This window comes from Sturnira hondurensis, unplaced genomic scaffold (genome assembly GCF_014824575.4).
Source record: "Sturnira hondurensis isolate 20B ecotype Veracruz unplaced genomic scaffold, ASM1482457v3 Scaffold0005329, whole genome shotgun sequence".
Classification (NCBI taxonomy): Eukaryota; Metazoa; Chordata; class Mammalia; order Chiroptera; family Phyllostomidae; genus Sturnira; species Sturnira hondurensis.
In genome coordinates, this window is record NW_028077960.1 from 1,555,083 (window position 1) to 1,567,478 (window position 12,396).

The window sequence follows — 12,396 nt, forward strand, 5'->3', positions numbered from 1 at the left end:
TTATAGGGAAGGTGGGCAGGTGGAGAGGCTTTGAGGTCAGAAGGGAGACATGGCCCTTATTCCTCCTGGGACCTCTGAACCCCATCTTTGGCTACCTGGTCTGAGGGGGGAGGCAAACCACACCTTGGGGGCCCCAGTCTGAGGGTCCATGACTCTTCAGTGGACTGGACCTTCATAGCCTATGTTCTACCCCCAGGTCTCTGGGTCCTCAAAGGCCAGCGAGCCAAGATCACCAGAGCTGCCCTTGACGCCTCCAACCTCCTGGCCAGTGTCGTGTTGCCGCAGCGCCCAGAGCACGATGTGCTGTTCCAGGTCACGCAGTTCCCCACCCGGGGCCAGCTGTTGCTGTCTGAGGAGCCCCTCCACGCCGGGCACTCCCACTTCCTGCAGTCCCAGCTGGCTGCAGGGCATCTGGTGTATGCCCACAGTGGTGGGGGCACTCAGCCGGATAGCTTCCACTTCCACGCCCACCTCCAGGGGCCAGCGGGGGCCTCCTTGGTGGGACCTCAAACCTCAGAGGTCTTCACCATCTCGGTGCAAGATGTGAATGAGCAGCAACCTCAACCACAGGCCTCTACCCCACTCCAGCTCACCCGAGGCTCCCGCACCTCAGTCTCCCGGGCCCAGCTGAGTGTGCTGGACCCAGACTCAGCTCCTGAGGAGATCGAGTTCAAGGTGCAGCGGGCACCCCACAATGGCTTCCTGAGCCTGGCAGGGGCCAGTGCAGGGCCTGTGACCCACTTCACACAAGCCGATGTGGATGCGGGGCGGCTGGCCTTTGTGGCCAATGGGAGCAGTGTGGCAGGCATCTTCCAGCTGAGCGTATCTGACGGAGCCAGCCCACCCCTGCCCATGTCCCTGGTTGTGGATGTCTTGCCATCCATGATTGAGGTACAGCTGCAGGCACCCCTAGAGGTGCCCCAAGCCTTAGGGCGATCCTCACTGAGCCGGCAGCAGCTGCAGGTGGTTTCAGACCGGGAGGAGCCAGATGCCACCTACCACCTCACCCAGGGGCCCAAGTATGGGCATCTCCTGGTGGGTGGGCAGCCAGCCACAGCCTTCAGCCAGCTTCAGGTAGACCAAGGTGAGGTGGCCTTTGCTTTTACCAACTTCTCCTCCTCCCACGACCACTTCAGTGTCTTGGCACTGGCCAGGGGTGCCAACACTTCAGCCACAGTGAATGTCACTGTGAGGGCTCTGCTGCATGTGTGGGTGGGCGGGCCATGGCCCCAGGGTGCCACCCTGCGCCTGGACTCCACCATCCTAAGTGCAGGTGAGTTGGCCAACCGCACAGACAGTATGCCCCGTTTCCGGCTTCTGGCGGGACCCCGATATGGCCGCTTGGTCCGTGTGCCCTGGGCCAGAACAGAGCCCAGGAACAGCCAGCCTGTGCAGCACTTCACACAGCAGGACCTTGAGGATGGAAGGCTGGGACTGGAGATATGCAGGCCAGAGGGTGGGTCCCCAGGCCCTGCAGGTGACAGTCTCACTCTGGAGCTGTGGGCAAGAGGTGTCCCACCAGCTGTGGTCTCGCTGGACTTTGCCACTGAGCCTTACAACGCAGCCCAACCCTACAGCGTGGCCTTGTTCAGTCTCCCCGAGGCTGCTCAGACAGAAGCAGAGAGGCCAGAGAGTAGCCTCCCAACTGGCGAGCCAGGCCTGGCGGCCTCCAGCCCTGTGCCCACTGTGGCAACAGGGGGCTTCCTGGGCTTCCTCGAGGCCAACATGTTCAGCATCATCATCCCGGTGTGCCTGGTCCTCCTGCTCCTGGCACTCATCTTGCCCCTGATCTTCTACCTCCGCAAACGCAACAAGACAGGCAAGCACCATGTCCAGGTGCTGGCAGCCAAGCCCCGTAATGGCCTGGCCAGTGATACGGAGACCTTCCGAAAAGTCGACCCCAGCCAAGCCATCCCACTCACAAACTTGACTGGCCAGCGGCCCTCGCCAGGGGGCCATCCTGACCCAGAGCTGCTACAGTTCTGCCGGACAGCCAACCCTGCCCTCAAAAATGGCCAGTACTGGGTATAAGGCCTGGCCTGGGCCCAGACACTGAAGGGCCAGGAACAAGCTTACTCAGGCCCTGGTCCCATTTCTTCCATGCCCTGGTGCTGTCTGAGTGTCCCCAGAGCTGCAGAGACCTGAGGATGCCAGGGGTGGAGGGTGCTGGGGGAAACCTACAGGGGTCTGTCCAGTCAAGAACTGGCATCTCCCCAGCCTATTCCATGTGGAGAACCACAGGGGCCAGGCAGGGGCCAGGGGCAGAGGCAGGCTCAGGGAGTCAGTCCCTTGCCCTAGAGCTACTTTGAGCTGTCAAAACCACAGTAACCTCCTACATGGGTGAGGACTCTGGGTCCTGGGTCTATGACCTCGGATGAGTCACCCCTGACCCTCTTAAGGACAAGGAAAAGAAAGGAAAGGGAGGGGCAGACAGGGGTTCCTGGGAGTTCCCTCCACACCAGGCTGCCCCTGGTCTCTGCCCCAGGGTTAAGAGAAAACTTTTCCTGCTGGTCTTTTAGGGAGAGGGTATTCCCCAGAGCAGAGGGCAGAAAGAAAGGGACCCTTCACCCCCTGGAAGGCATAAGCCAGTAGAATATGTTCAGAAGGAAAATTTGGTGGGTTGCTCTAGGGACAGGTTTATTTAAGGGGGATTACAAGGAAGCTATTTAACATGGCGCTTAGCTAGCCGACAGTGATGGAGCCCCGGGCAGTGCGAGATGGAGACCAGTTCATTCACGGGCTGAGAGCTAAACAAATATGAGTCTGGGGCCCTACAGAGGGTTAGGCTGGGGAGCATGTGGGGTCTGAGGCCACGGACACTGTAGTGCCTGTGTTCCCCTGACGACTGGAGGGCAGGCAGTCGGGGGCACTTGGCTCCATGCAGCCTGGATAAACGGTGCTTCAGAGGTTCTAGACAGCCTGTGTGTTGTTTGTCTGACCATGCACTGGACCCTTGTCCTCACCAACCTGCACGCCCTTGAGCCTCAACCAGCAGCGGGGCTAGGGCCACAGGAGCCCTGAACTTCTACCTCCTGAGGCCTTTGAGATCTCTGCCCCCTCTTCGTGGGATGGGACCAAGCCCTTTGGTTTAGTAGACATAGGCTAGGCTCTCTCTGATGAACTTAAAGCAAAAAAGGAAACTAAGAAAGGTTCAGTGTCCAGCCCTAGATTTTTTAGCCTGAGTTTTGGCCTCCACTCTATCCCTCCCCACCCACCTCTCAAGAAGTCAGAACAGAAAAAGTGAGGAAAGTGAAGGGAACATGGGACCCCAAGCCTGGACCCTGGTGCGGACGAGTAGGCCGAGGCACTGCACCCACAGGTGCCTTCCCTCAGCTCACTAGAGATTTGCACAAGGACGATTTCTGCTGGCCTCTACCCTTCCAACAAGAGGCCCAAGGGCCACTCCTTCCCAAAGGCAGAGAAAGCAGCTCAGATTCTGAAAGTTGTCCCTGTGTGTGGCCTGAGAGGCTGTCATTTGGTTAGGAGTGAATCTGAGACACAGTGTCTCCAGGAGGCCCCCTATGAGTTCCCACGGAGGCACCACCCTCTGGTTCTTTCCCTTTTGAGGGTCTCTCCCAGGGTTGCAATGGAGACAGATTGTGGGTCCCAGGGGCTAACCCAGGTGAAGTCCCCAGAAGAAGCATGAGAGGTGTCTGAGCTCTGGGGTGGGGGTAGGAGGCAGGTTTCTGAGCACAGCCAGATTGGAGGTAGACTGCCCCAGGCAGCCTTGGGCTGTTGACCTGCATCTGGGGGGCAGAGTCACCTCTTCCCTGTGCTTTGATATCTGTAACATCTAAAACAGGAACTAGGGCAAAAAAGAAGATCCCCTCTTCTCCACAGGCTTTCCTTGGACGCCCCCCACCCCTCCGCCCCGCCCTTTACATCTCGGCATCTGGCTGCCTAGATCCTCTCCACTCCCTCAGAAGGTTCAGGAGGGCCCCTGGAATCCTGGCATGTCACTGCTGAAAGAGCCCAGAGGATCACAGGGAGACAGAGTCCGAGAGGGAAAGGGTCACACTCAGCAAGGCAGCAGTACAGTAGACCAGACCCCGGGGCCTAGCCAGCTCTTGTTGCCACAGTGAAAAGCTTGCCCCTGACGGCAGCCAGGAGCCATAGGTGGGGAGGCCCACAGAAATCCCTCCATACCCAGAGCTTGAAATCCTGGCCTGACTTCTGGGTCTCTTCAGCACCCTCTAGGCCAGCCTTACATAGGGCCTTTCAAGGGTGTCTACAAGCCACACCCCATGCTTTGCCCTGCCCCTCCCAGAAGCCCAGGGCTGGATCCTCAGGGCCCTGATATTTGGGACCAGTCTCCTCCCAGAGCAACCAGTTTCCTTGGAAATGTAAGCTGAGACAGGGTGACCGACCTGTGAGGCAGGATCTGGCCTCAGCTTGGATTTCCCCCAGAGTCCTGACCCAACCCTCTCTGTTCCCACAGGCCAGCCTGCCCCGCCCCCCCCCACCCCCCCGCCCCCGCCAGCTTCTCTATACCTCTGTTGGACAGTGGGCTGGCACCCAAGGCTTCGGGCCAACAGCTCTGCCAGGGTCTCGCAAATTTCACATATCTCCCTGATGCTTAAGGGGGTTGCTATCCACTTTACAAAAGTAATTTACCACCCTCTTCTGTTTAAGAGCCAAGTCCTCCCAGGCACTGCGGATGGAAGCCAATCTGTATACGATCAGAAATGTCTGGGAGCCTCTGACTCTCTTTCTCACATACACACAGTGTGCACTTGTACAAACAGCTGTGCACCTTCAGATCTTCAGACATACAACACAGAGATAAATACCTACCTAGGTAATACATACTTGTACACACAAACTTTGGGGATATGTGTTTCTCGCCTGTGGCCTTCCCACAGTCCCAGCAACTAGCACATTGAGCCAAGGTCCAAGATGCCCTGCCCATCCAGGGACCCAAGGTGACATCAGCAGATTTGGGAAGTACTCTGCAGTGGGAAAGGTGGCATTGGAGTGAGTGTGGGGAACAGGATAGGGGTTCCAGAGAGATCCCCAGCTCAGGAGACCTGCCCACCACCATAAATGGTTTCACCTCTTAGATTCGAAAGAAAGGGCTCACTTTCAGCCCTGCTCCTCATTCTAGAAGCTGACCCTTTAAGTGGAGTTGTTATTGCCGCCGTGAAACCCACAGAGCTAGAACCATCATCCTCTGATAGGAAGCAGGAGAAATGGTCCCCCACCAGCACTAACTGCTGACCAATGTGAACTGCTGACGTCTTCCTCTGGGCCCTGAACATTCCAGATCTTAAAGGGACAGACATACCTGTGCAGCCCCCCAGAGCTCTCTGGTTGGGTCTCCTGTCCCGGCCATAACACGTGAGGGAGCCCCGGCCAGTGGGTGGAGCAGGAGCTCTCTCCACAGCTCCTGGCCCACCATAGGTCCTCTTGGTTAATGTCGTGTAGTTACTGCTATGATTATGCAGGTGTTGCCAAGCTCGTTTTGTGCCAAAACTGCTGTGGGAACTGCAGATAGGAATCCCTCCATCCTTTCCTGAAGAGCCCCAGACCTGCCAGTGAGTACCTGGCACACCAAGATGTATGCCCTAACCCAGTGGTTGGAGCTGGCGAACGAAGGGGGAGCCCAGAGTGAGAGGGCAACTGGCTCTGTCTGCTTCCTTCTCTCTTCTCCTGGGAAGAGGCAGCCATGCAGCTGCCAAGCCTAGCATGCCCAGCTTACCTCCTGATCACATTTCCATCCTCAGTGCAATGAGATGCATAATTTAACTGAGAGCTGCTATCCTCATAAAGGGTGCCAGCTCCTCAGGGGGCACCTGTGGCCTCTAGGATAACTTGTGGACTTTGCAGTGTTCCTTCACGTTTCAGGTGTCCTAAGTGCTCTTAAAACCAGAGGCAGCCCTTGGTTAAATCAACCAGTAGCCAAGAAGGGACTTTCCTACCTGCACACAGCTTCGCTGCAGGCTGGAGGAGCTCCCCGACCCCTAACCTTGGAACCGCCAACTCTGTTAGCCTGGAGCTGGGAGGTAATCCCAAGGCTTCCTTCTGATGGCTGGTAAGGTCACAAAGGACTCAAGTGACCACAACTGGTCAAGTGACCAGTCCTGTAGGCCCGAATTCAATGAGTTCTCTAAGTCTTTACTGCTCAGAGTAGGGTCTAGGGACCAGCAACACCTGGGAGCTTGCTGGAAATGAGGAATCTCAGGTGCACCCCAGAGTTGCTGAATCACACACTGCATTTGAACAAAGTCCCAGGTACTTAGAACACAACCAAAGAGCAAAATTGAAGACACACTAAGTCTTCCCCCTCAACCACTGGGGAAACTGAGTCAGAAGAGGCAGGGACCAGGCAAATGTCACACTAAGGCAGTGATTTTCAATCCTTTTTTCATCTCATGGCACATAAACTTGTTACTAAAATTCTGCAGCACATCAAAAAATAAAATTTTTGCTGATCGAACAAAAAAATAGGTATGGGGAGCAAAGGAGGGAAATCAGGACAACTGAAATAGTATACTCAATAAAATAAAATTTAAAATTTAAGTATCATTTTGATTCATTCACACCAAGTAGCTATTATTGTGTTGGATGTTGTCATTTTTTTCTTTGACAATCTAAGGGAAAAGAGGTCAGTGCCCCTGACTAAAGAGTCAGGTTCTGCGTGTTGTAAAAAAACTTCTGTGGCCCACGGTTGAAACTCATTGCCCTAAGGCAGTCACTCAGCCTGGGAGGAGGTCAGACCTTATGACTCTGTTCCATTGTCTTTCAGTCCACTGGCAATAGATGCTTATTGAACATCGACTAATCTCTCCTCAGCCCTGTGGCTAAGATCAAGAGTAGTATCCACCTAACCCTGGGCTCCCTGTCCTTCTCCCCCACAGTCTTTTGAAGTGCCTACACACCCCATATATTTGGAGGGATAGGGTTCTTTTCATAATTTTTTATTTGTTTATTTTTATTTTTTAAGATTTTATTTATTTATTTTTTAGAGAGGGGAAGGGAAGGAGAAAGAGAGGGCAAGAAATATCAATGTGTGGTTGCCTCTCACAGGCCCCCTACTGGGGACCTGACCAGCAACCAAGCATGTGCCCTGACTGAGAATCGAACCAGTGACCCTTTGGTTCTCAGGCCAGCATTCAATCCACTGAGCGACACCAGCCAGGGCTGGAAATAACATTCTGATGTGGGGGTTCCTACTCCAGGGGCCTCCAGTGAGGCAAAGAGGCAAGCCGAGGAGGGTGAGGCTGGAAGCCAGGTCTGACCCAGTAGGGAGGGTCTTTAGGAAGAAGCCCACTCTCACCCTTGCCTCCCAAAGACTGGTCCCTGTGAAGTGCAGCAGCTCTGCTTTCTGCAGCCCAGCTGGTCCTCTCCCTGGCTTCACCCCACCTGTCTGGGTCTCACATACAGAGTGAGAGACAAAGGGAGGTGTCCAGGCAAACTCACCAGTTGGTCACCTGTCTCAGCCATGGCAGAGCAGAGGGGTCAGCAGAGAAAGGGGAGGAGCTGCCTGTTTGTCGGGCTTCCACCAAGCCTGGTCAGGAAGGAGGGGTTGGGCTCCCAAGGGTTCTCTGCCCCACAGAGGGTGGAAGCTAGAGACACTGCTACACTAACTGTCCCTTCTGTCCCCCAGAACAAATACCAGCCATGGCCCCCAGTCTAGGTGCCGCCCTGGTCCTGGCACCCAACCCCCCTCCCCTTCCAGGTTGCTGTGACCCTGGCATGAGTGAAGGTCCTCAGTACCTTTTATAGTAAACATAATTCATTGCTGTGTGCTCCTTCAGGGCAGTATCCAGCCTGGCCCAGGGCCAGGAGCACAGTAGATGTTCAGCAAACATCTATCGCCCAACTCTAGCCCCTCCCCCGCACAGGCCAAGCAGTCTCTAACCACCAATCCCAACTGGACCTCCTTTCTTGAGTGGCCACAGGTTCCCCTGGCTTCCCTCATTCCCAGGGATGCTGGCCGGGCTCCCAATTCCTGCTCTGACTCCCAGATCCCTTTTCAGGCCCAGGCAGAACTGACCCCAGGCCCTAAGTTTCTAAGGAGCCAGTTTAATCTGTCCCTTTCAGACTCTTCAGAGCTCACTCCTCTCTCTATATATATACTCACCCCTAGCTCCCTCCAACCCAGGCATCCCAGGTCTGTCCACTCAGAAACCTACGGGCTTCTGCCACTTTCACCAAATCATACATGAGAGCCCACCACAAATAGAATCAAAGTTGATTACATGGGGCAGGAGAAAGAGACAATGTAGAGCTCGCTCCTACTCAGCCTTCTCCTGCCCTACAGCCCAACCTCAGAATTTCCTGTGCCAGCTGATCTAATGACTACAGCACGCACCTGACCTAACCTTCAAGAGCAAGGATCACAGTAGAGCCGAAAGTGCCCCAACTGCTACCCACCCAGAAGACCCTGCATGCAATTGGAGGGCTCAGAGTCCCAACCTTATGGGAGTCACTGTCACAACCACACAACACAATTTCTGGAGGCTCAGAGGCCCTCCAGATGCCAAGGACACATCTCTCAGCAGTGGAACTCTGGGCACCAAGAGAGGCATTAGGTAAGTGCAAGTGGGCCAGAAATCCCAGACACGCTGGCCTTGGCAGTGACCTCTGAGAACCAGGGTCTTGTTGCAGAAGGTGGAGCCTGTTCTAAAGGGTCGTTGAGCAAGCATGCAGGTAGGCAAAGCTGGTAGAGTCCTGGAAGTGACTCAGGACAGAAAGGCCCCTTCTGAGTCGACCTTGGTAAGAGGTCACCTTGTGGTCATGGCATCCAGACAGGCAACTGGGGCAGAGCCTGTGAACCCCAAGAAGATTCCAGACCACAGGACCTCAGCCCCTCTGTCCCATGATCTGCCCTGAGAACCTCAGAATCTAGGAACAGAACCCATGACCTAAAGGAGGGAGGGCAGGGCCGGTGACTGTCTCTGCTCAATGAACTCGTGCAAGTCCCCCTACCTACTCTAACTCAGGTGGGATCATTAACCCGAGACAATATGGATCTAAGTCTGGAGGAGCTTGGTGCCTGCTTTCTGCCTACAGCTCCACTCCCTGACTTTATTTCTGCCCATTGCCCATCTATACCGGTATCCACGAGATGTGGCTAGCAGGAGGCCCCAGACCAGGGCCCACTTCTCCGCTGGAGTCAGAACCTATCAAAACAGAGCAACTGACCAAGATTTTTTTCTCAAATGGTCTTTGTTGTGACAGGACTCTTAGAAGAGCATCATACATAGTAAATGCTTAGTAAATGTTGACCATATGATTAGTGTTGTTATAATGGTGACGATTTTGAATTGCCTAGCATATGGGTCTGGCATATTCTAGATGCTTAACAAATGTTCAAAGTTAATGTTCTTGTTATTATTATAATTTACTACAGCCATCACAGTGCCTGGCACATAGTAGGTGCTAAACAAATGCTCAGTCCTCCTGGAAAGTCAAGTGCATGCATTCCCCTTCTGGAAAAGAGCACATTGAGGTATTCGTCTCTGCTGGGTTCTGGAAGGGAGAGTAAGGTGTGCAGCAAGGAGTCGAGTTCTGGGGTAGAAGCTAGCAACCCCACTCTGACCTCCCTTTCTCCACCCCTCCCCCACTGATTCAGAGGACCATCCCTGAGGTTGTGGGGGAGGTGGGCTGGGACCATATGGCCCACCTTGGAGAAAGAGGGCAGGACGGAATGGGTGGATTCAGGGAGGGCCAGAACACAGGCTTCCTGGAGGAGACAGGGGCTTTGGAGACCAGGCCAAAAGAAGCTGTGAAAGGCCCAATCTCATAGGGAGTGGCCTCCAGGAGTAAACCTGGTATTGGGCTGAAGGCATGTTCTTCACCACTGCCCACCTTTCAGGGTCATATCCTTTAAGATGAAGAAATGGGGGGGAGGGACTGCTAAGACCCTGGGCCAGAACTTTGTACTCAGTTGCCCCCAGTTTGAGTGGCCTCCATCGTCCTACTACCCCAGGATCATCCTAGAAGCCTCAGGAGTTGGCCAGGAAAGGATATCCCCTCCCTGCATACATGCATACCCCACACCCCACCCAGCTGATGCCAGCAATAGTGGGCTGAGCTTCAGTGCCAGGGAAGAAGGAGGTGGCCCACTCTGCCAACTGGGACCACACAGCCTCCTATTAGCCAGAGAAGGACAGGGAAGGACTCTCTAGGCCACCCTGGCTTCAAGCCAGCCCTCCAGAGGGTGGGGCAGGGACTGGTGCTTACCCTCTCCTATCCCTTCACACCCGTGCCTTGCTGAGAAGGAAAGGAATGCTCCCAAGAGCAAGTGCTGGGGCCTGGAAGGTGGGAGATGATGTCAGGGTGGAAGCATGTGTTCAGAAACCAGTTGCTGTGGCAGCACACGTGCGCACGCACACATGCTCTTGGGACTGCCCCCATGCAGCTGTGCACAGTCGTGTGCAGGCGTACTCCCCGGCTGCAGTGGGCCTGTGCAAACTAGAACCTGAACACACCCTCCTCGAAGACCTGAGACACAGCCTAGCAGGCATCCCAAATCACCTGCTATGAGCCAGGTACTGCTCTAGGCACTGAGGATACCGCAGTGAGCAAGACAGACAGACAGACACCAACTGCCCTGAAGGCTGCCTCCTAACAAACAGATACATGTAAAATCTAACTTTTGCCCTGAAGTATTTACAGATAAGATTGTGTGATGTCTGGAGTTTGTGGGAGGCAACAGCTGTAGGGGAATAAAATATTGCCCAGGGTTGATAACCTTTGAGTCTGGGGGCCCGCTGTACTGTATGTATTAGTTTCTCTATTGCTGCATGTTTAAAGCTTTCCATAATAAAAAATTAAATACATACACATATATAATTGGCAGTTGGTAATAAGTGTAACAAAGAGAAAAAGGCAGGGTGTGGGAAGAGAAGACTGACTAGAAAGACTCTTTGGATGATCAGGAAGGCTTCCCCAAGGAGATGACATGTAAGCAAAGACCTAAATTAACGGAAGTGTGAACCAAGCAGACGCTGGGAGGAAAAACATTCTACACAGAGGGGACAGCAAGTATAAAGGCCCTGAGGCACAAGCAAGCTTGGCTTATGTAAGGAATAGCCAGCAGTCCAGTGGGCCTATGGTTCTGTTTCCACAGGGAGACCAGAGAGAGGCCTTGTGGTCTGTGGTAGGAGTTTGGAATCTATGCTACAAATGGCAGGAAGCCCTGGAGGTTGAAAGCAGGGGAGGGACATCATTTGATTTAGAACATGGTTTTAAAAGGTCACTCTGGCTCCTGTTAGACTGACGTGGAGCAGAAAAGAGAGCAGGGAGCAGCTTGGAGGCTGCTGTAACAGTCCAGGCAGGCGTGTCTGTGGCTCAGGTCGAGCAGTCAGATGATGAAACTGGTCAGGTTGGGACCTCTTTTTAGGATCAAACAAAGTTTTGCTGGTGGAGGAGATGTGGGGTGTGAGAGAAAGAGGAGCTGAGCATGATCCCAAGGCTGGGCTGGAGCTCTGGGGTGAGAGGTAGCTCATCCAGGCTGGGAAACGTACGATTGCGGGTGTAACATGCCCCCCCCCCCTCCAGGACTATACAATCAGGCCCAGGTGCACATGGACACACTCAGCCACCACACAGCTGGATGCACACACTCCAGGGCACCAGGCATAGGCACGGACCCCACCACTCAACATCTGCTGCTTTACTCTCTCCCATATCGAAGCCCCCAGGTCAGAACCCTTACCCCACCTCCATCTTTTCCAGTTCAGCCTTGTCACTCACAGGACATGCCCTCCTACCCCAGTGTTTCTCTATCAACCCTCACTCCTGCCTATACTGGCTCCTTTAGCAAGGAGGTTCCTGATTCAGATCCTTCTCAGAGACCAGAGTCTCACCCCTGACTCCAGGCCCCTCCTCCATGATCAGATTCTGCTCTCACACCACAGCCTGAAGCCATACAGAAAATTATCACTCAATAAATATTTGCTCAGTGCTCTCTCCAGGCCAAGCCCTCTCTGCCTTTTCACCTTGACTCGAAGGCCCACAGCCACTTTCACCCAATACCCACCACCTGCCCCTGACTCTCCTCAGTTCCCGGCACCTCTGCCTTCACTCTGCAGGACCCCCCCCCCCCCGCCTCCCACCATGGAGCTGCTGCATAGCCCCACGCAGGGCACTCAAAGCCTCTGAGCCTCTCCACCTGCAGGGATAGGTCAGGAGTCGTTCTCACCCGCCAGGCTGTCATGGAAGACCCTTAGCGTGATGCCCAGCACATAGTAGCCGTTGTGCACTCAAGCCCACCCTTGCTCTACTGGCCTGTGCAGCTTTGAGGGTGCAACACACCTGGGACAGTGGCAGTGCCCACAGTCATGATTTCATGTCCCTGTGTAATTGTGATAACTGTAACTTGAGTGATGTCGGGGAAAACTGAGACTGAGTGGTGACTTCGCCTGAGGTCCCCCAGTGAATCCATAG

At 54.4% G+C, this 12,396-nt stretch overlaps 1 protein-coding gene across 1 annotated transcript in view; it reads left to right on the forward strand.

Moving 5' to 3' along the window:
- CSPG4 (chondroitin sulfate proteoglycan 4) overlaps positions 1-5,646 on the forward strand; it is a 50,712-nt gene extending 45,066 nt beyond the window's left edge. Inside the window, exon 10 of the mRNA XM_037046974.1 lies at positions 197-5,646. Within this exon, the coding sequence (XP_036902869.1) occupies positions 197-2,031 (1,835 nt within the window). The 3' untranslated portion in view covers positions 2,032-5,646. The remainder of the gene's footprint in view (positions 1-196) is intronic.
- The last annotated feature ends 6,750 nt before the right edge of the window (positions 5,647-12,396 follow it).